At 40.7% G+C, this 21,255-nt stretch overlaps 1 protein-coding gene across 1 annotated transcript; it reads left to right on the plus strand.

The window, feature by feature from the left end:
• The first annotated feature begins 3,029 nt into the window (after positions 1-3,029).
• On the plus strand, positions 3,030-5,666 carry LOC114570576 (uncharacterized). The gene is made up of 2 exons (XM_028600900.1): positions 3,030-4,406; positions 5,640-5,666. The coding sequence occupies exons 1-2, from the start codon at positions 3,030-3,032 to the stop codon at positions 5,664-5,666; spliced, it is 1,404 nt and encodes a 467-aa protein (XP_028456701.1).
• The last annotated feature ends 15,589 nt before the right edge of the window (positions 5,667-21,255 follow it).

The following is a 21,255-nucleotide window of genomic DNA, read 5'->3' on the forward strand; positions in this document are numbered from 1 at the left end:
CAATTTCATTGATTGATTGATTGACTGATTGATTAGATTATCAGAGATAAAGTCTAAAGACAATCTGAGGTAGACTGATCACGAGCTCTGAGGATGTGAAACAAAAGTTTCTGCTCCGGTAAAAGACAAAATTCTGCATGAAATCAACCTGGTTTAAAAAAAAAATGTTTAGTTTTATTCACCAAGTCATGGAAAAAATACTACATTACCCACAATCTTAAGCCTAACAGCGACGTATCTGATTGATCCAACTCGGTGTTACCAGGGAAATGTTTATCGTACGGCTACAGTGAGCTTCTACCATTAAAGTCTCTGATAGTTACTGTAAACCGTCTTGTTTCTTTAACTTTTTTGCTGTTTAAAAAAAGAAAATTGCACCAAATCAAATTTTTTCTAGTCCTGATTCCTCTCATAGTTGGTCGGCTTGGTTCCAGGGTTAAAACTCTATATATCAGCATTTAATGAAACATCAACAGAGATAAAGAATGGAGGGGAATCACTTCCGGGGGCACAACCATTCAGAAAATGGGTGGTCACTGTTGAGCTCTATACCGGTTATAGCTGGTTCATTTTCAAACAAATAATGTAAAAAGCCATAAACAACCTGCTCCCTGGTTTTAAATCCTCTGATGTACAACAGGGCTCAAAAGAGACCCAAGAGAATGACTTCATATTCATATCTTTGCGTGTTATGCATTTTATTACCCAATATTTCATGAAATCCTCATGTAAGTTGTCTGTTAGAGAAGCCGCACTGTATCTGGGAGCAGTAACGCTGCCTCTAACCCATTACCACAAAGACTGGTCCTGGGTGGCAGCCAACGGCAATTTACACATTCCTCCTTCTCACCTCCTTCTGTTTTTTTCTTTCCCTCCATTCTTCTACAATTCTTCTATTGAGTTCTGTAAGATAATTTGATTGTTTTAGAGATTATTTTTTGTGTATTTACACCTTTAATCACCAGGACAGCATAAAGGGGGAGAGAGAGGGGGAAGACATGTAGGAAACTTCCTCTGCATCGAGGAATAATCCTCTCTATATGGGCACAAGCTCTACCAGCTAAGCCACCTGGGCGCCCAAAGATCATTTTATTTTTGAATAAAACCCATTTTTGTATCACTACCCCATTAATGTAGCCTGACAAGCCAGACCCACATCCAAATGTTGGTCTGAGAACTCCCCATTGGTCAGGGCTCAATCCGAGGGGCGGGATAAACGGTTGTCTTTCAAATTCCTTCTGCACCAATAGGATAGCACTTCAACCAACCAGAGCAACGCTAGATGATAGATTAAACTTTAAACTCCGAACACATCTTCCTTTTTTAAGAATGACTTCAGTGCCGTTCTTTGTTCTGTTCTCAAAGAAAAGCTTAACAAAGTCGCGGCCAAAGCCCATTCGAGCCCACCCACCGACTCTATACACAATGTGAATGTCTGGATTTCTAGGCTACCATGAATTTGATCGGAAACTATGATTTGTTACAATAAACTAAATAAGGAACATATGTTGTTGCAGACCACTACACTCCAGGTCACTATTTCTCTGTTGTTGTGACACATGTAAGTTTTACGTACTGTATGTATACTTTTCACGTCAGAAACATCATGTGCACATACATTATGTTGTCAAGATGTGGTTAGAAAAATGTTGGAATATAATAGTTAAATGTTAAAAATCATTCAGACTGTTTACCCAATGTCACAAGTTTTGTAGTAAAAAGCAGACTCAATGGAACTGCATCTTTCGTTTTCTGTAGTTCATAATTACTTTCTAATTTAACAAATCTATAATTTCTAAAACCTGCAAATATGTTGTCTAATATAACATGGAGTGCTGCTCGGTTGTCTGTAGAAAGTGTCTCTCTGGTGTTTGTCATGTCTAATATCTTTCTAATACATCTCTTGTGTTGTTCTTTTACATAACAAATATTAGAGAGGTGTAAAAAAATGATGTAACCAGAAAGGCACCAACAATTCTGAGAAAACATTATATTACATGTTACTTAGCTGACGCTTTTATCCAAAGCGACTTACAATTGCTATATATCAGAAAGGGGCTGGACTGGGACATAAAATGGGCCCTGGCATTTTTGGCTCAGGCGGCCCACACCCACCGTGATTGGTCAGACAGTCCTCTAGTGTTCTGCGTTCATGTGATAGTTTTGGATCCTTCAAGAGGGGTCTCAAGACTTATCTGTTGATCTTACACTTAAATAATTAATTAATTCTTAGAGTTATGATTTCTATATTTATGTTATTTGTTTATTCTTTTATTATTGATATTTTATATTGATTTGATATATAGAACACTGATTGGAGAATGAATTAGTCTATATCACAGATAATATTCAATCAATGAAACTAATTTCAGTTAGATTTTTCCAAAGACTAAATTTATTTCCATTTTTCTCTATTGATCTCCATATAAAGACGTCTTCCTCTTGACTGAAGTAGGAGGCACTGAGCAATCCATTTAGTGCTCTACAAGAGTCAAATGACACCAAACGCACCATTTTATGGGAACGTACACAGAGCATGACAAAGACGACATAATTGATTATTGTCGTGCAAACACTGTTGCCCTGGTCTTTGAACATCTGCAGACTGAATCTGACGCTATACAGTCACACCTGTTCATCTCAAACTGGTGTTAAATGCTGAAAAACCCAAGGTTATGCTGTTTTCTAACAAAAAGAAGGTGCCAGCAGTTCTCCCTTTGAGGAATAAACCTCTTTATACCAACTGAGCTACCCGACGCCCACATTCATATCTTTCTGAGGGGTTTTGGTTTCATCTAAACTCAATAGATTACGTTATGACATTATTGGCCTTCGTAATTACCACTATTACTGCTTTTCTAACCAGTCTCTAATGTGTCAATTCATGTTTTGAGCTCTGGACTTTACTTTTTTACAGGAACACCTCATCCAAATATGACAACATCCCCAACAAAGTTAAGATCCCATCAGGATCTCCTGCTCTGTATCGGCTGATACCAAGGAAAGATAACATTGGAACTCTGACAAGAATGACTCTTGGTGAAAAAAATCCAAACAAGAATAACAAAACCATCTTACTTGTTGGTGAAACAGGAACAGGAAAATCTACTCTGATCAACGCTCTGGTCAACTACGCCATGGGAGTGAAGTGGAAAGATGATGTCTGGTTTAAGATCGTAGAGGAGGAGACGAAAAGTCAATCAGAAAGTCAGACATCAGATGTGATCGTGTACCAGATCTTTGGTTTTGAAGATAAAACTCTGCCCTACTCTCTGACCATCATTGATACTCCTGGATACGGAGACACCAGAGGGATCGAACATGACATGAACATCATGGAAAGATTATTTTACTTGTTCCGCTCAGAGGATGGAGTTCATGAGATTAATGCAGTGGGCCTGGTGCTGACAGGGAGTGTGAATCGACTGAGTGACCGTCAGAGGTACATCTTTGATTCAGTGGCGTCTCTGTTTGGAAAAGACATGGAGAAGAACATTGTCGCTCTCATCACACACTCAAATGGAAGAACACCCAAAAATGCTCTGCAAGCTCTTGAGACTGCGAAGATTAAATGTGCAAGAGATGAGAAAAATCAACCTGTTTGCTTCCTGTTTGATAACTGCCAACATGAAGACAGGACAGAGGATGCAGAAGCCCTCAAACATGCAGATAAAATATCAATGAAAGGAATGAATCAGTTCAGAAACTTTCTGGTAAAAACTGAACCTCAGAGGTTGGAGACAACCTTAAATGTCCTGAACGAGCGAATCAGACTGACAGCCTGCATCCAAAACCTGCAAGACAGAATTGAGTTGATTGATCTAAAGCAAACAGAGATCCAACAGACTCAGGATGGTCTGAAGATGTATAAACGAGAGATGAAGAACAATGAGAAGTTCACTGTAGAAGTTGATGTGCCCTACAAAGATAAAGAACCTATCGATGGTGGGAAGTGGGGGTTGGTGTTCTATGAAGCAGCAACCTGCTGTACTGTCTGTGAGGAGAACTGTCACTATCCTGGATGCACAATGGCCCCGAAACCAGGACACTGTGAGGTCATGAAAGGTGGCCGCTGCACATCATGTTCCGGGAAGTGTCCTGTATCAGCTCATGTGAAAGAAAACTGGAAGTATGTGAACAAGACAATGAAAGTTCAAAAAACTCTAAAAGATGTGAAAGCAAAGTATGAAATGAATAAAAAAGAGACTGAGAAGCAAGGGAATCTTTTGGAAAGTCTTCAGAAGGAGAAGGAAACCCTTGAAGCAAACAAAACACGTTTGCTGGATGAAGCCTACCATCATGTTGTCAAACTGGAGGAGATTGCCCTGAATGTCGTTTCACTGTCTACTTATGTCCACCTGGACTTCCTGATTAAGGAGATGGAGAAAAAAAACGACACAGAGAAGGTCAACCATCTAAAACAAATGGCAAGTCGAAAATGTGAAGGAGTTCAGGCAGGGCTGCAGTACATGTATAATGCACTATCTAAAATGGTCAAAAGAGGATGGCAAAAATTATGGTAGTTTCCCATCTGTACATGGTTTTGCATAAATCTGGTGTTAAAGGTTACTTTTGTAAAATATTTAAAGAAAAAAATCTGCTTAGAGAGAGAGAGAGAGAGAGAGAGAGAGAGAGAGAGAGAGAGAGAGAGAGAGAGATTGCCCCAGACTTCCAGACATAAATTGTTTGCTGTGTTGGAGCTGAATCCAACTTTCACACTTCAGTCATGAAATCTAATGAACTTTTATTTGATATATATTATAATCAATATATGTGATTATATATTATATACCCTGGTGTTTTCATGTGTATTCATGTTTAATGACTAGTTAAATATTTCAGAAGACAAAAACATGTGATGTAGGACACCTACTAAAGGAGTTTCGGTAAAACGGTCTGTTTACTGTTCTAAATGAATGTGCTACATTAAATCAAAAAGGAAATGTGGATTTATTATTTCCAACTCGTCCTTTGAACACCACAGGATGGCGCTAAAACACACAGGCTGTAAGCAGTAAGTTATACTGCCCCTCTGGACTGACTTTGTTTCACAGCAAATAACGTTATCTCTCACATCCCGTTCACTGTTCAGCTCACTGCTTCAGGCTGCAGCCGACAGTAACGTTACACATCGCGGATCAAATTCTTCGTAAAAGTCGTTATATTGTTTTGGGGACAATGACATGTGGATTGCTAGCTTGTCTTGTTGTTCAACATACTGTCAAATTATTTTTACTGATTGCCAACTGTACACAATGTTATTGACTTTGGATCTTGCTAGCATAGTGTTAGCTTTCTGGCTCGTAGCTAAACTGAAGGATTCTATCAGCTGAGCGGACTATATAAATATCTACGGTTGCTAAGGGAGGCAAGTCGTATCTAAGGTCCTTCCTAATTCCTGGGGGAGTCTACAACGTTTGCATTGCATAAGAACCTGATGGATGGGAATGATTGTTCCAGGTATTAGTCAAACCGTCAGGGCATAACCAGGGAAACAGAGTTCTTGTTTGTAAAAACTTTAGATTTCGATTGTAAAACTAATTAAAATATAAATATATATATATTGTTTTAAAAATATGTTATTTGTCAAGTGACCATGGTATAAGAGGGTTAATGCCCTTCGAGGTGTCCATTTTCAGGTATTTATGGATGACGGCGAGGTGTGAACCGTCCCCCACGCAGGGCATTAACCCTTACATGTTATACTTTGTTTTATTTTGAGTGATTAACTATATTCACAGTAAATATATATATTTGAAGAACAGTGTAGTCTGAGTGTGGACTGGTAGCTGGAGAGGTACCAGCCATCCTCCTGGAAACTACCTAACTGCTCGGTGTGCTGTGCATGTTCATCCATATTAATGCATGTCTATATCTTCCTGTGTGTGTAAATGCAGTGAGGACACCCCTTGTTGTTTAATGTTGAGTACAACAGATTCCTCCCTCTATTTCACAAACTGAAGTCAGATCACAAATACATTTATTGTTCTTAAGTTTTCTTTGTGTAAGTTTAATGTTTTAATGCTTAGTGTGATGTTGACAGAAGTAAACTGGTGGTGGGACCATAACACATCACTGACATTAATAAATATCCATATAAAGATGTTAAACATGATGTTTCCTCATCTTGTTAATCAGTTTGTTCAGAGGATGTTACAGAACTGAACTTAGACAGAAATATTCTGCTTTGTTGGAGCTCAATCCAACTATCAAAATTCAGCCATGAAATCTAATGGACTTTCATTTGATGTATATTATAATCAATATATGTGACTATATATTATATACCTTGGTGTATTCATGTGTATTCATGCCTAATGACCAGTTATAATATTCCAGAAGACCCTGACCATGTGGAAACATGTTGATTATTTCATGTTGTACTTTTATTTTTTGATTTTAAGTGATTCAATGTATTTACAGTATATATTGGGACCAGAGGGTAGTGTGAGTGGTGACTGGTAGCTGGAGAGGTACCAGTCATCCTCCTGGAAACTACCTAACTGCTCGCTGTGCTGTGCATGTTAATCCATATTAATGCATGTCTATATGTTTCTCTTTGTGTGTAAATAAAGTGAAATAACATTGTAAAAAAAAAAATTCTCCCAGGAGACTTATACCTTACTCATTATATTCTGTTGTTCCTCGTGAAATCACACCCTGACTGATGCAGTTTTCTGTCAAATAATAATAAAATGTCTGCTTGAAATGAGTTTGCTCAGAGTGTCTTCACTGGATCATCAGCATTTGCTTTTTGAGTCTGTTCAACTTTCTTCAATAAATGACAATTTGTCTTTGTTATACCACTTTATTTTATAGATTTAGTCCTTGCCTAACTAGAAACACTCATATATTCACATGTATACATAAAAATAATTTACACTTGGACTATAATAAAAGTTCTGAATATGTTGATGTGTTGAAACATTGAATGAGAATCAGTCTAATAAAGTTCAGGTCAAGCACAATAAAACTTGTGATGTTTGGTATTCGATATCAAACATTGTTGGATATAAAATAATTGGAGGACATAGAGACAGAAACTCATCACCTTTTGGTAATGTTTCCTTTCATGTTTCAGTTGTACCTCGAAACATCCAAATCCTCCTCCTGACCTTCAAAGCTCTAAATGGTCAAGCACCATCATATCTAGAAGAGCTCCTAGTACCTTATTGTCCCACTAGAGCACTGCGCTCCCAGAATGCAGAGCTACTGGTGGTTCCTAGAGTCTCTAAAAGTAGAATGGGAGCCAGAGCCTTCAGTTATCAGGCTCCTCTCCTATGGAACCAGCTCCCGGTCTGGGTTCGGGGGGCAGACACCGTCATCGCATTTAAGAATAAACTTAAATCTCTTCTCTGTGATTAAGATTATAGTTAGGGTGTGAGTAGTTGTAGAGTCCGCCTAACCAGGCCCACCTGTTTCTCTTCATAGTCATCAGATTAATACTGTAACAAAAGTAGGGAGGCAGGCCAGTACAGCCCGATCCGGCAGGGGAGAGTTCTAAGCCCGAACAGGCTCCTCTCCTTAAACTGCCTGTCTCTCTTAGTTACGCTGTTATATTTCTAGACTGCCGGGGGACTTCCTTCCTTTGACACACTGAGCTGCTCTCCCTTTCCATTTGTGTGCATCCCGTCCCAGAAATGCTTGTTACTAACCTAGCTTTGAGGGAGTTTACTCCCCGGAGTCCTTATGTTTTTCCACCCAGCATATTTCCTTGGAATAAGATGGCACCAACATCTTGGTTGCAGCTGGGGCCGTCGTCCTGCTGCACTCCCTGCTACACCCTGCTAAGCTCTGCAGTGCCCTGCAATGTCATGCTGCGTCCTGCTGAACCCTGCTGCTTCCTGCTGAACCCTGCTGCTTCCTGCTACGTCCATCCATGCTCTGCTGGGCCACGCTACATCCTGTAACGCCCTGCAGCGCCCTGATATGACATGAACTACTACAACTACCATTTGAAGTCACTGTTCCATTATCTTTAATGTGACTGTTATTGCCACTGTTCATCACATGGGCGTTACATAGGAAGCAAGAAAAACTGTACCCCCCCCCCCCTGCTGTTAATCGTTCTGTGTGTGGCGTCTGCGCGATGTACAGGTTCCACCCAAGATCGACACACACAAATACATTCATACAGATACATCTCGCTATATTAGATAGATTCACTTAACTGCATCACGACTAAATCTGTCTGCTGTCAGAAAAAAAAAGCTGCAGAGGATTAAAGCAACAGCATGGCCGCACCTTCAACTGTGATTTCTAACATGGATGTTAGAAATCCAAATGGAAGGCTACCTACCATCTCTGTAAGGTAATCCAGAAATCGCAAAACCATGGTATCAAATGTAACTTCAGTTTGGCGTTGTAGTTTGACACTGCTACACTGCCACTGTAAATTGCTATACTGATTAAAACTGAGATGGACAACTGAAAATGTAGTTGAAACGCCCGATGTAGACGGACAGATGGATGCTAGAGATACAGCTCTTTATGGGAGCAGAACAGTGGAAAACCTACCTGGCCCTGACATGGCATGTATGTATAAACAGACACACTATACATATTCTACATATCACAGATATTTAAAACTCTGTGTATCATTAACTTATATGATATAAAAAGTTATACATATAGATACACAGTCACTCTTCCCCGGTCAGTTTCATGCTAAACATATTTAAAGGGCCACACATGTTTATACTTTTGTAAACTTGTTACTACAAATCAAAAATGTTAAACATGACCACTATAACATCTAGCAAAACACATCTCAAGTTAATGATCAAGTCCCCATAGTTAACTAAATCTAGATGAATACACCTACCTAAATAATCCTAGCTAACTATTTCAGGCTTACAATCACTGAAGGGCTACCTGTACAATCTAAAAACATGCAGGTCAACTGGTGTTTTGGTGAGACTGTGTTCACACAAACGGTCCAATTGAATGAAACTAAGGTGGAATCCATGAATTTAAAGATAAAAGTTCACAAAGACGTATTTTGATGCTTATCTTCAAATTTTTCATAAAGCATCAGTGTTCAAAAACACTCAAATGCATAACATTGTGCTTGGTATTGCGAGCTTACAAAGAAGTGGAGAAAACATTATAATAAATCACCTGGGGTGATATTTTTTTCAAAATCTAATCATCTAAGCGAGACATCGACAAAAAAAAACAATGCACTTAACTTTTCCACTTAGTAACGTGTCATCTGTCGTATTAACAGTATTAAAGGAACATGCCGACTTATTGAGAATTTAGCTTATTCACCGTAACCCCCAGAGTAAGACTAGTCCATACATACCCTTCTCATCTCTTATTGGGACTTTATCTTATTCACTGTAACCCCCAGAGTTAGACTAGTCCATACATACCCTTCTCATCTCTTATTGGGACTTTATCTTATTCACTGTAACCCCCAGAGTTAGACTAGTCCATACATACCCTTCTCATCTCTTATTGGGATCTTTATCTTATTCATGTAACCCCCAGAGTTAGACTAGTCCATACATACCCTTCTCATCTCCACGGTTCCAGCTGTCATGGTTCCAGCATTAGCTTAGCCCAGCACAGATCCTGCAGGTAATTGGTTCCAACTAGCCTACTGCTCCGAATTGTGACAAAAGTGACAAAATAATGCCAACATGTTCCTATTTACATGTTGTGATTTGTATAGTCACAGCGTGTACAAAAAACAACGTAACATGAGACACAGCCATCTTCTAACTGTAAACAAACCGGGAACTATATTCTCAGACAGGCTTGCTCGCAGCAAGCCTGTCTGAGAATATAGTTCCCGGTTTGCTGCGAGCAAGCCTGTTGTTTACAGTTAGAAGACGGCTGTGTCTCATGTTACGTTGTTTTTTGTACACGCTGTGACTCTATAAATCACAACATGTAAATAGGAACATGTTGGTGTTATTTTGTCACTTATTGGGAGCAGTAGGATTACTGGAACCATTCACCTGCATGTTCTGTGCTGGTCTGATGCAGCTGGAGCCGTCAGACAGTCTTACAGCACACACAGAGATGAGAAGGGTATGTATGGACTAGTCTAACTCTGGGGGTTACGGTGAATAAGCTAAATTCCCAATAAGTCGGCGTGTTCCTTTAAGTAATTACAGTGATAGTAGATATTTTGTTTTCTTGATTGTCTTGTGGTTTGTGGGTTTTAATTTGGAAAATGTTGTTTTCTCTATTTGTTGTCCAAGTTTTGGAATAATCTTGTTTTGTGTGAAGCGACACATTTTTTACGATACATATTTTATTGATTAGCTTTATGTTTTATTTTTTATATTTGTTGAATTTGATAAATGTGTTTTTGCCTTTAAGTTATAAATTATTATAATTATTAAAAATTAATTATTATAACTGTGAAGTTTCCAGTTTTTTTAGTTTTCTGTAAAAATGTGATTTCTGTTCTGTTATCTAGATAATGTTTTTAAACTCAAAAGTCATTCATATATTTAGTATAAGACCATAAGTTTAGGTATTCTCTTTAAATAAGTTCTGAGGTGTGTGTGTGTGTGATCATGAGCAGTCAATCATAAACCCTCAACTGTCTCGTTTTCTTCAGTGAACTGACCCCTGTAGCCGTACTGACTACACTCAAATAATAACACCTATTTATGTACCTCTGGCTAACTATATTTATCTCACTAACAACACTAAATACTCATGTTAACTCTAACTATCCTCATTAACTCAACCTGAAAAGCCCTAGCTCACTTTACAAAATGTTGTCTAAATGCCAAAATAATTTAAAAAAAATTAAGTCGTACTACTTAACACCCAACTACCTCAATTTAATGTTCAATTTTCCTGAGCCCATGACACTTGGATAAATATATCTAGCTAACAACATCTGGATAAATACATTTTGTTTACTAGCCCCTAGCTAATCACTGCTGTTCTACAATATTAAAAAAACATGCAAGTAAACTGGTGTATTAAATCATGTAAGTGGTCAGTTTCTGAATATGTTCAAGTTAACAAATTGTGACATATGTATGCTGAACTTACCTTTTTAGTTTGTCAGTGGCACAGCATCCCTGTTCTCGTAACTTAAATGTCTCAAATGCATTTTGTTTGCTTCATACAACCAAGCAACCTTCAAGTGAAGTCTCATTTCAAAATCACACAAGATGAGAACAATTTGAACTTACCTTTTGCAGTTAGTTTCATGTTTTAATATATCAATAGTGTTGAGGTGTTACTGTGATAGTTGTTTTATTGAATGTCTAGTTTTTTGTTTGTAAAATGTTTATTTATTAGCACTTTGATGATCTTGTTTACTGTTAATTTTATTAATTATATTTTCTGTTGTATTAATTTTTACTGATTTGATCATTTTGTCAATTTTGTTAACTTGGTTCATGAAATCAATTTTATTTTTTTGTTTTGCATTCATGAGAGTTTTTAGTTTTGTTCATTTTCTGTAAAATGTGTTTATACTTAAGATGTATTAAAAATATTTAGTATCAGTAGTTAAAAGGTATTCTATTGGAATCAGGTGTGTGTGTGTGTGTGTGTGTGTGTGTGTGTGTGTGTGTGTGTGTGTGTGTGTTCTTGTTTAACTACATTTGTGGGGTCCAAAAACCGGGAATAAAGTATACTTGTGGGGTCCGGTCAGCTTTGTGGGGCCAAAATGCTGGACCCCACAAGTTTAAAGGGCTGTTTTAGGGTTAAGTCAAATAATAACACCTAGCTAAGTACCTCTAGCTAACTACATTTATCTCACTAACTAAGCTCACTAACTAACAACACCTGGATAAATACATCTAGCTAACTGCCCCAGGCTTAAAATCACTGCTTTGCTGCAATCTTAAAAATAAACATGCAGGTAAACTGGTGTATTGTATTGGTACAAGTGGGACTGTGTTTTCTGTGTTTCAAGTGAAGGCAGCATGTGTCTCAACATTTCAAAATCATATTAGTGGAGAAAAATTAGAACTTACCTTTGGCAGTTTGTGTCATGTTAAAATAGATCAATTAGTGCTGTAAGGGTATGTGTGATCGTCCAGAACCAGTTTGGTACAGGACGTTTGGACCAATATGGGATATTGGTTCGGTATGCCCGGTGAACCAAACACATCAAAAAAGTCTATTTATGTTGATTATACGCGCACACGGAACAGAAATTTTGGAGAGCAAGTTTTCCCCGGAAAGTTTTGGCAGCGCATTAGTTGTTGTATTTCAGCTGGTTACTGGTCACTGGTTAGCCGGGTCAATTCAAGCTTAATGAACAACAGTTTGTTTTAAAGCCCATGTTGCAGGTTAACCACCACTGTTGATTAATAGGTACATATAGCACTCAATATATGTATATCATTGTTAAAAATATCTCCAAATAGTGTTGAAGGACAGTTTTTGTCATTTTTGGTATTAGTGGGGTTTTTTCCGCAATTCGGTGAAAATTAAATGTTTAATTTCCCCTAGCTAACACATCTAGCTAACTACACCTGGATAAATGCATCTAGCTTACTAACCCTAGCTAACTACCTCAGGCAGTGCTACAATATAAAACAACATGCAGGTGAACTGGTGTATTGGTACAAGTGGGACTGTGTTTCAAGTGAAGGCAGCATGTGTCTCAACAATAAAAAAATCACACAAGTGGATAAAAATTTGAACTTACCTTTCGCAGTTTGTTTTATAATAATTAGGGCTGTAATGGTATTTGCCCCAAAACGCTGTTGAGGAAGGTTTGGAAATGTGAGAATAACTCAATGGACGATTAATTTCAAACTGTATGTCGACATTGATCAGCTGATGTCAGGTTTGTTTGTGATAAACACTTGAATCATTTTATTTATGACGGCATCATCTGAATGTGTCGATTAACAGAACAAAACAAAAACCGGCGTGAAGGCGATTTCTCCTGGAAGCATTCAGGCAGCCTGCCACTGCAGATTCAGACCGGGACAAAGTAATACCTAGGCTAATGCTTTATAACGCTGCAGATATGCGGTTTGAATATCTAGGTGTCATTAGCTACGAGTGTGGTCGCCTATCTGAACTTACCTTTTACTTCTTTCTTTTGTTTTGTTGTAAGTCGCGCAGCATCAGTGTTCTCGAAACTTAAACATCTCAAATGCATATTGTGCGCTCAACATTAAATGTTAAAAATCGACCACAAAACCTTCAAGTGAAGGTAACGTCTCAATATTTCAAAATCGCACAAGTAGAGAACAATTTGAACTTACCTATTGCAGTTTGTGTCATATTAAAATATATCAATAGTATTGAGTTGTTACTGTGATAATATGTTTTATTGAATGTCTTGTTTTTTGTGGATTTCATTTGTAAAATGTTATGTTTAATGTAATGTTTTATGTCTTGTTCCGGTTTAGTTTTGGGATTATCTTGTTTTATGAGTGTCATGATATTTTTTGTTTTATTGATTTGTTTTATTTTGTTTTTTTTATACTGATATAATAAAATGCCTTTGTTTTGTCTATTCTGTTAACTTGGTTTATGAAATATGTTTTGTATTTAATTATTATAAATAAATAAATCAGTTTTGAAACGTGTGTGTGTGTGTGTGTGTGTGTGTGTGTGTCAGCAGCAGTGTAGCATAGTTACAGTACAGGCCAAAAGTTTGGACACACCTTCTCATTCAATGTGTTTCCTTTTTATTTTCATGACTATTTACATTGTAGATTCTCACTGAAGGCATCAAAACTATGAATGAACACATATGGAATTATGTACTTAACAAAAAAGTGTGAAATAACTGAAAACATGTCTTATATATTTTAGATTCTTCAAAGTAGCCACCCTTTGCTTTTTTATTAATAAGGGAAATAATTCCACTAATGAACCCTGACAAAGCACACCTGTGAAGGTAAAACCATTTCAGGTGACTACCTCATGAAGCTCATTGAGAGAACACCAAGGGTTTGCAGAGTTATCAAAAAAAGCAAAGGGTGGCTACTTTGAAGAATCTAAAATATAAGACATGTTTTTAGTTATTTCACACTTTTTTGTTAAGTACATAATTCCATATGTGTTCATTCATAGTTTTGATGCCTTCAGTGAGAATCTACAATGTAAATAGTCATGAAAATAAAGAAACACATTGAATGAGAAGGTGTGTCCAAACTTTTGGCCTGTACTGTACTATAACGCATTACAAAGTAATGTAACTACTTTTTCGGGTAAAACACTACTACTGAAAATTTGGTAACGAAACGTAGTTCCTTTTTCAATTCGGCGCAACGTTACTTTTCCCAGGGACAGATTTGACAGGGACACACTGCCTTCTCAGCTGCACACAGGACGTGACAGAGGCTGGTAGCAGAGTAATCATGGTAAGCGAGAAGTTCTGAGAGCTTTTTAAGCTTTGTGGCTTTTTGCTGGACGGCGCTTTGAGCCAGGCAGACACAAAGCTGACACCCTCACAGATGGATGCGGTGATGATGGCCTCATACATACAGGCAGCGGACCGCTGTGGACTTGTGTCGGTTGCACGGACACGCAAGGATTTCCAGAAAAGAGGCTGCATGTGCCTACAACAATACACGGACCCCGGTACAAGTCAATACAGACACTACATACACTAACACTGTGTAACGCTGATGACCTGCTGATGTGAATTCAACCTGCGCTGGACCCGTTCATAATGAATCAGCAGTCACTCTGTGAGTACTGATACACCACAGATTGGCTTTATGGTCAAAGATAGTTTTTGTATAATTAACTGCAGTCTCTGCCAGAGACGCTTTGCTTTTAAAAGTAACGTAAAAGTAACGAGTAAAGTAAAAAGTTGATTTTCATAGGGGGTAACTAAGTAAAGTAACGGATTACTTTTTTAAGAAGTAACGAGGAACGAGCAAACACTACTTTTTAAAAGGAACTTCCCCAACACTGGTCAGCAGTCACTAATAACTATCTAAACCTCCATCCAGCTGCCTTGTTATCCTGAGTAAACTGACCCATGAAGCCAAACTAACTAAACCCAAATAATAACACCTAAGTACACCTAGCTAACTACATCTCACTAACTAAGGTCCCTAGCTGACAACATCTGGATAAATACATCTAGATTACTAGATTAAGGCTGCATGTGTCTCAACATTTCAAAAAGTGAACAATTTGAACTTACCTTTTTTCAGTTTGTGTCATCTTACAATTTATCAATTAGGACTGTAACAGTATTCGTCCTGAAACCTTTCTGTACAGGTACAAAATTCACACCAAGACAAAGTAATACCTAATGCTATATATCTCTGCAAATATGCGGTGTATTAATCTAGCTACAGGTGTGGTCGCATCTCTAAACTTACCTTTGACTTTCTTTTGTTGTCGGTTGTGCATCATCAGTGTTCTCGTAACTTAAACGTATATCGTGTGCTTGACATTTATGATGAAAATATGACCAGCAACCTTCAAGTGAAGGCAAAATGTGTCTCAATATTTAAAAATCACACAAGTAGAGAATAATTTGAACTTTGTAATGTTTTTCATGTTATAAAATATCAATGGTATAGAGTTATTACTCCATCCATCCATCCATCTTCGTCCGCTTATCCGGTGTCGGGTCGCGGGGGGAGCAGCTCCAGCAGGGGACCCCAAACTTCCCTTTCCCGAGCAACATTAACCAGCTCCGACTGGGGATCCCGGCGTTCCCCAGGCCAGGTTGGAGATATAATCCCTCCACCTAGTCCTGGGTCTTCCCGAGGCCTCCTCCCAGCTGGACGTGCCTGGAACACCTCCCTTCCTTACCAGATGCCCGAACCACCTCAACTGGCTCCTTTCGACGCAAAGAGCAGCGGCTCTACTCCGAGCTCCTCACGGATGACTGAGTCTCACCCTATCTCTAAGGGAGACGCCAGCCACCCTCCTGAGGAAACCCATTTCGCCGCTTGTACCCTGGATCTCGTTCTTTCGGTCATGACCCAGCCTTCATGACCATAGGTGAGGGTAGGAACGAAAACTGACCGGTAGATCGAGAGCTTTGCCTTCTGGCTCAGCTCTCTTTTCAGTCACAACGGTGCGATAGATTGAATGCAATACCGCACCCGCCTGCATTTTATTCTCCCACCAATCTCCCGCTCCATTGTCCCCTCACTCGCGAACAAAACCCCAAGGTACTTGAACTCCTTCACTTGGGGTAAGGACTCATTCCCTACCTGGAGAAGGCATTCCATCGGTTTCCTGCTGAGAACCATGGCCTCCGATTTAGAGGTGCTGATCCTCATCCCAACCGCTTGGTTGCGAACCCGATCCAGTGAGTGCTGAAGGTCGCAGGGCCGATGATGCCATCAGGACCACATCATCTGCAAAGAGCAGCGATGAGATCCCCAGCCCACCAAACTGCAACCCCTCCCCACCCGACTACGCCTCGATATCCTGTCCATAAATATTACAAACAGGATTGGTGACAAAGCGCAGCCCTGGCGGAGGCCAACCCTCACCTGAAACGAGTCCGACTTACTACCGAGAACCCGGACACAGCTCTCACTTTGGTCATACAGAGATTGGATGGCCCTGAGTAGAGACCCCTCACCCCATACTCCCGCAGCACCTCCCACAGTATCTCCCGGGGACCCGGTCATACGCCTTCTCCAAATCCACAAAACACATGTAGACCGGTTGGGCATACTCCCAGGCTCCTCCAGGATCCTTGCGAGAGTGAAGAGCTGGTCCGTTGTTCCACCACCAGGACGGAATCCGCATTGTTCCTCCTCAACCCGAGGTTCGACTATCGGCCGAACCCTCCTTTCCAGCACCTTGGAGTAGACTTTACCAGGGAGGCTGAGAAGTGTGATACCCCTATAATTGGCACACACCCTCTGGTCCCCCTTTTTTAAAAGAGGAACCACCACCCCAGTCTGCCACTCCTTTGGCACCGTCCCAGACTTCCACGCAATGTTGAAGAGGCGTGTCACAGGACAACCCTCCACACCCAGAGCCTTGAGCATTTCTGGACGGATCTCATCAATCCCGGGGCTTTGCCACTGTGTAGTTGTTTGACTACATCAGTGACTTCCGCCTGGGAAATCGACGACAATCCCCGTTATCCTCCAGCTCTGCCTCTAACATAGAGGGCGTGTCGGATTCAGGAGTTCCTCAAAGTGCTCCCCCACCACCCCTATTACCTCCTCAGTGGAGGTCAACAGTGTCCCATCCTTACTGTACACAGCTTGGATGGTTCCCCGCCCTCCTGAGGTGGCGAACAGTTTTCCAGAAACACTTTGGTGCCGACCGAAAGTCCTTCTCCATGTCTTCTCCAAACTTCTCCCACACCCGCTGCTTTGCCTCTTTCACGGCAGAGGCCGCAGCCCTTCGGGCCCTTCGGCACCCTGCAACTGCCTCCGGAGTCCTCCGAGATAACATATCCCGAAGGACTCCTTCTTCAGTCGGACGGCTTCCTGACCACTGGTGTCCACCACGGTGTTCGTGGGTTACCGCCCCTTGAGGCACCTAAGATCCTAAGACCACAGCTCCTCGCCGCAGCTTCAGCAATGGAAACTTTGAACATTGTCCACTGGGTTCAATGCCCCCAGCCTCCACAGGGATGCACGAAAAGCTCCGCCCGGAGGTGTGAGTTGAAAGTCTGTCGGACAGGGGCCTCCTCCAGACGTTCCCAATTTACCCGCACTACACGTTTGGGCTTACCAGGTCTGTCCAGAGTCTTCCCCACCCCTGACCCAACTCACCACCAGATGGTGATCGGTTGACAGCTCTGCCCCTCTCTTCACCCGAAAGTGTCCAAAACATACGGCCTCAGATCAGATGAAACAATTATGAAATCGATCATTGACCTTCGGCCTAGGGTGCTCTGGTACCAGGTACACTTATGAGCATCCCTATGTTCGAACATGGTGTTCGTTATAGACAATCCATGACTAGCACAGAAGTCCAACAACAAACAACCACTCTGGTTTAGATCAGGAGGCCGTTCCTCCCAATCACGCCTCCAGGTGTCTCCATCATTGCCCACGTGTGCGTTGAAGTCCCCCAGCATAACAATGGAGTCCCCCACTGGAGCCCCATGCAGGACTCCAGTCAAGGTCTCCAAGAAGGCCGAATACTCCGAACTCCTGTTTGGTGCATATGCACAAACAACAGTCAGAGTTTTCCCCCCACAACCCGCAGGCGTGGGAGGCGACCCTCTTTTCCACCGGGGTAAACTCCAACACAGCGGCGCTCAGCCGGGGCTTGTGAGTATCCCCACACCCGCCCGGGCGCCTCACCCTGGGCAACTCCGGAGAAGAAAAGAGTCCAACCCCTATCCAGGAGTATGGTTCCAGAACCGAGACTGTGCGTAGAGGTAAGCCCCACCAGATCTAACCGTAGCGCCCACCTCCCGCACCAGTTCCGGCTCCTTCCCCACAAGAGGTGACGCCCACGTCCCCAGAGCCAGCGCCTGCCGCCCGGGTCTGGTCCGTTTGAGGCCCCTGACCTTCACTGCCACCCATGTGGCATCGCACCCGACCCCAACGGTTCCTCCCACAGGTGGTGGGCCCATGGGCTGGAGAGATGGGAGCCACGTAGCTTGTTCGGGCTGTGCCCGGCCGGGCTCCGTGGCAAACCCGCCACCAGGCGCTGGCCCGACGAGCCCCGCCCGTCTGGGCCTGGCTCCAGACGGGGCCCCGGGCTTCCTCCGGGCAGGGTCACTCCATCTCTACCTTGCTTCTTCATTGGGGTTTTTGAACCATTCTTTGTCTGGCCCCTCACCTGAGACCACTTTGCCTTGGGAGACCCTACCAGGAGCACAAAGCTCCAGACAACACAGCCCTCAGGTTCACAGAGACACACAAACCTCTCCACCACGATAAGGTGATGGTTCACGGAGAAGTGAGTTACTGTGATAGTTAATTGTTTTATTGAATGTCTTTTTTGTGGATTGTGTTATGATAGTTTCTGTTTTATTTATGTTGATTTAGTTTTGTATGCTGGTTTGATAAAAAGCCTTTGTGTTGTCTATTTTTTTTACTTGTTTTGGAAAGTAAGTGTGTGGGTGTGGTTGTGGGTGGGTGTTTGGGTGCATATAGTCAGTCCTACCTGGTGACGAAGGCCTCAGGTGATGAAGAAGTCCTCAGGTAATGGAAGGGCTCCGGGGAGAAATACAGACATTTTTGATTTATTTCTTCTTGCATTCCCGGATGCAAAGTAGAAATTATACTAATGTATTGTAGTTTTCCTGACAGTTGCAGTTTACATAATGTTGAAACTCATAAGACAGAAAGCAACTTTGTATGTCTATCAAAAAACAAACTTTGACAGACAACACAAAGGTAAGATTTGTGTTTTATCAGAAGTGTTTTTAAAATGTTTTTCCAGTTTCCTAGGAAGAGAGATTTCCAGTGATGCAGACTAACTGGTAGTTTAGTTAAATTAATATCTGGTTATCTTCCACACCTTCAATAAAGAACAGCACACAGCTGCTTCCCTGAGCTTTTCTATGGGAACATTCAGGACTGTGTCCCATGCCGTGAGTGGGACTGAACCAAACCGCTTCCAGTCCTAAAGCTAAGCTAAGCTAACCACATCCTGCTCTGTACCATCTCACTATCAGAAACAGAAAGCCAAAAATTAACTACAACTTCTGCATGAGAAGCACAAACTAAGGCTAATTCAACATCCGTGTGTGTGTGCGTATGCGTGTGTGCGTACGTACGTGTGTGTATGTGCATAAATCTTGTATAAAGTGTAATGTAAAGTAACTAGCAACTAAGGCTGTCATATTAATGTAGTGGAGTAAAAAGTACAATATTTATATATTTGTCGCCTTTTACTTTTACTGCAGTAATCTCAATACTTCTTCCAAAAGTGTATATTTTATATTATTGTAATGTAATGCTTGGCTGTTGTCTGGTAAAGAACCGTTTAGCTATGTACAATGCCACTTATTTTTGTAAAGAAATTTGAAATTTAATAAAGTTTTATAAATGATTAAGAGGCATTCAAACCCCACACAGGAGACAGAGGGCAACTTAGCTTAAAAAATAATCATAAAAGTATTCTGGAGCAAATAACTGAGGCTAAAACAATCACTAACAGTCAACTTAATGAAGCTAACGGACAAACTTAACATTTAAAGTGATGAAAAAAATGTATAAGCAGCATGCTAACATCTTTAGCATCTGTCTATGGCAATTTGCGTTAACCGCGTTAGCATTAGCCGTTAGCTTGTTAACTTTACTAACCGCCAGAATGTGGATGTGAAGAGTTTTTCCTGCAGAAACTGGACTCCCTCTCGGCTGCTGTTCTTCTCCAGGTTGGGACGCAGGAGAAGTCCCTGTTCATCCGTCACTGTAAGTTCATATTAGTTTAAGTTCTTTAAAAGAGTTTCTTCTTTAACTGAAGAGACTTTACGATCCAGCTCCGTCTGAACCAGCAGCGCGAAAACAGACCGGCATCACTCAGAGAGGCTGCCGCTCCTGATTGGCTGACTGATACTACTGACTCATGATTGGATACTGGTTGCTAGGTAGAAAACGTTTTGGTAATAGCAGTTAAGGGATAAATATTTAAACTGACAGATATCAGCATGAAACTTTTCCAGTTGATTACTTAAATTATTTTTTTGTATTTACAGTTTCTGAAATGTTGTGTTTAAATATGCAAATGAGGCATTATGATGCTAACTTTTGACGCATACTGTGCGCGTCTGTGCGTGTGTGTGTGTGCATGTGTAGAAATCTTAATATGTAAAGTAACTAGTAACTAAAGTAATTAGTAACTAAAGCTGTAACAGATGAATGTAGTGGAGTAACTAAAAGTAACTAGTAACTAAAGCTGTAACAGATGAATGTAGCGGAGTAACTAAAGTAACTAGTAACTAAAGCTGTAACAGATGTATGTAGTGGAGTAACTAAAGTAACAAGTAACTAAAGCTGTAACAGATGAATGTAGCGGAGTTACTAAAGTAACTAGTAACTAAAGCTGTAACAGATGAATGTTGCGGAGTAACTAAAGTAACTAGTAACTAAAGCTGTAACAGATGAATGTAGTGGAGTAAAAAGTACAATATTTCTCTCTGAAATGTAGCGGAGTAGAAGTATAGAAAGTGACATGAAAAGAAAAGACTCAAGTAAAGTACAAGTACCTCAACATTTGGACTGAAGTACACTAATGAAGTAAATGTACTTAGTTATATTTCAACAGCACTCTAACCTACTACAGAGTCCCCTGCTCCTGAAGAAACATTTGACCTACTTTTTATGACTTTGACCAATGAGCGGCGCTGTTGGCTCTGACCAATGAGCGGCGCTGTTGGCTCTGACCAATGAGCGGCGCTGT

This window comes from Perca flavescens, chromosome 16 (assembly GCF_004354835.1).
Source record: "Perca flavescens isolate YP-PL-M2 chromosome 16, PFLA_1.0, whole genome shotgun sequence".
Classification (NCBI taxonomy): domain Eukaryota; kingdom Metazoa; phylum Chordata; class Actinopteri; order Perciformes; family Percidae; genus Perca; species Perca flavescens.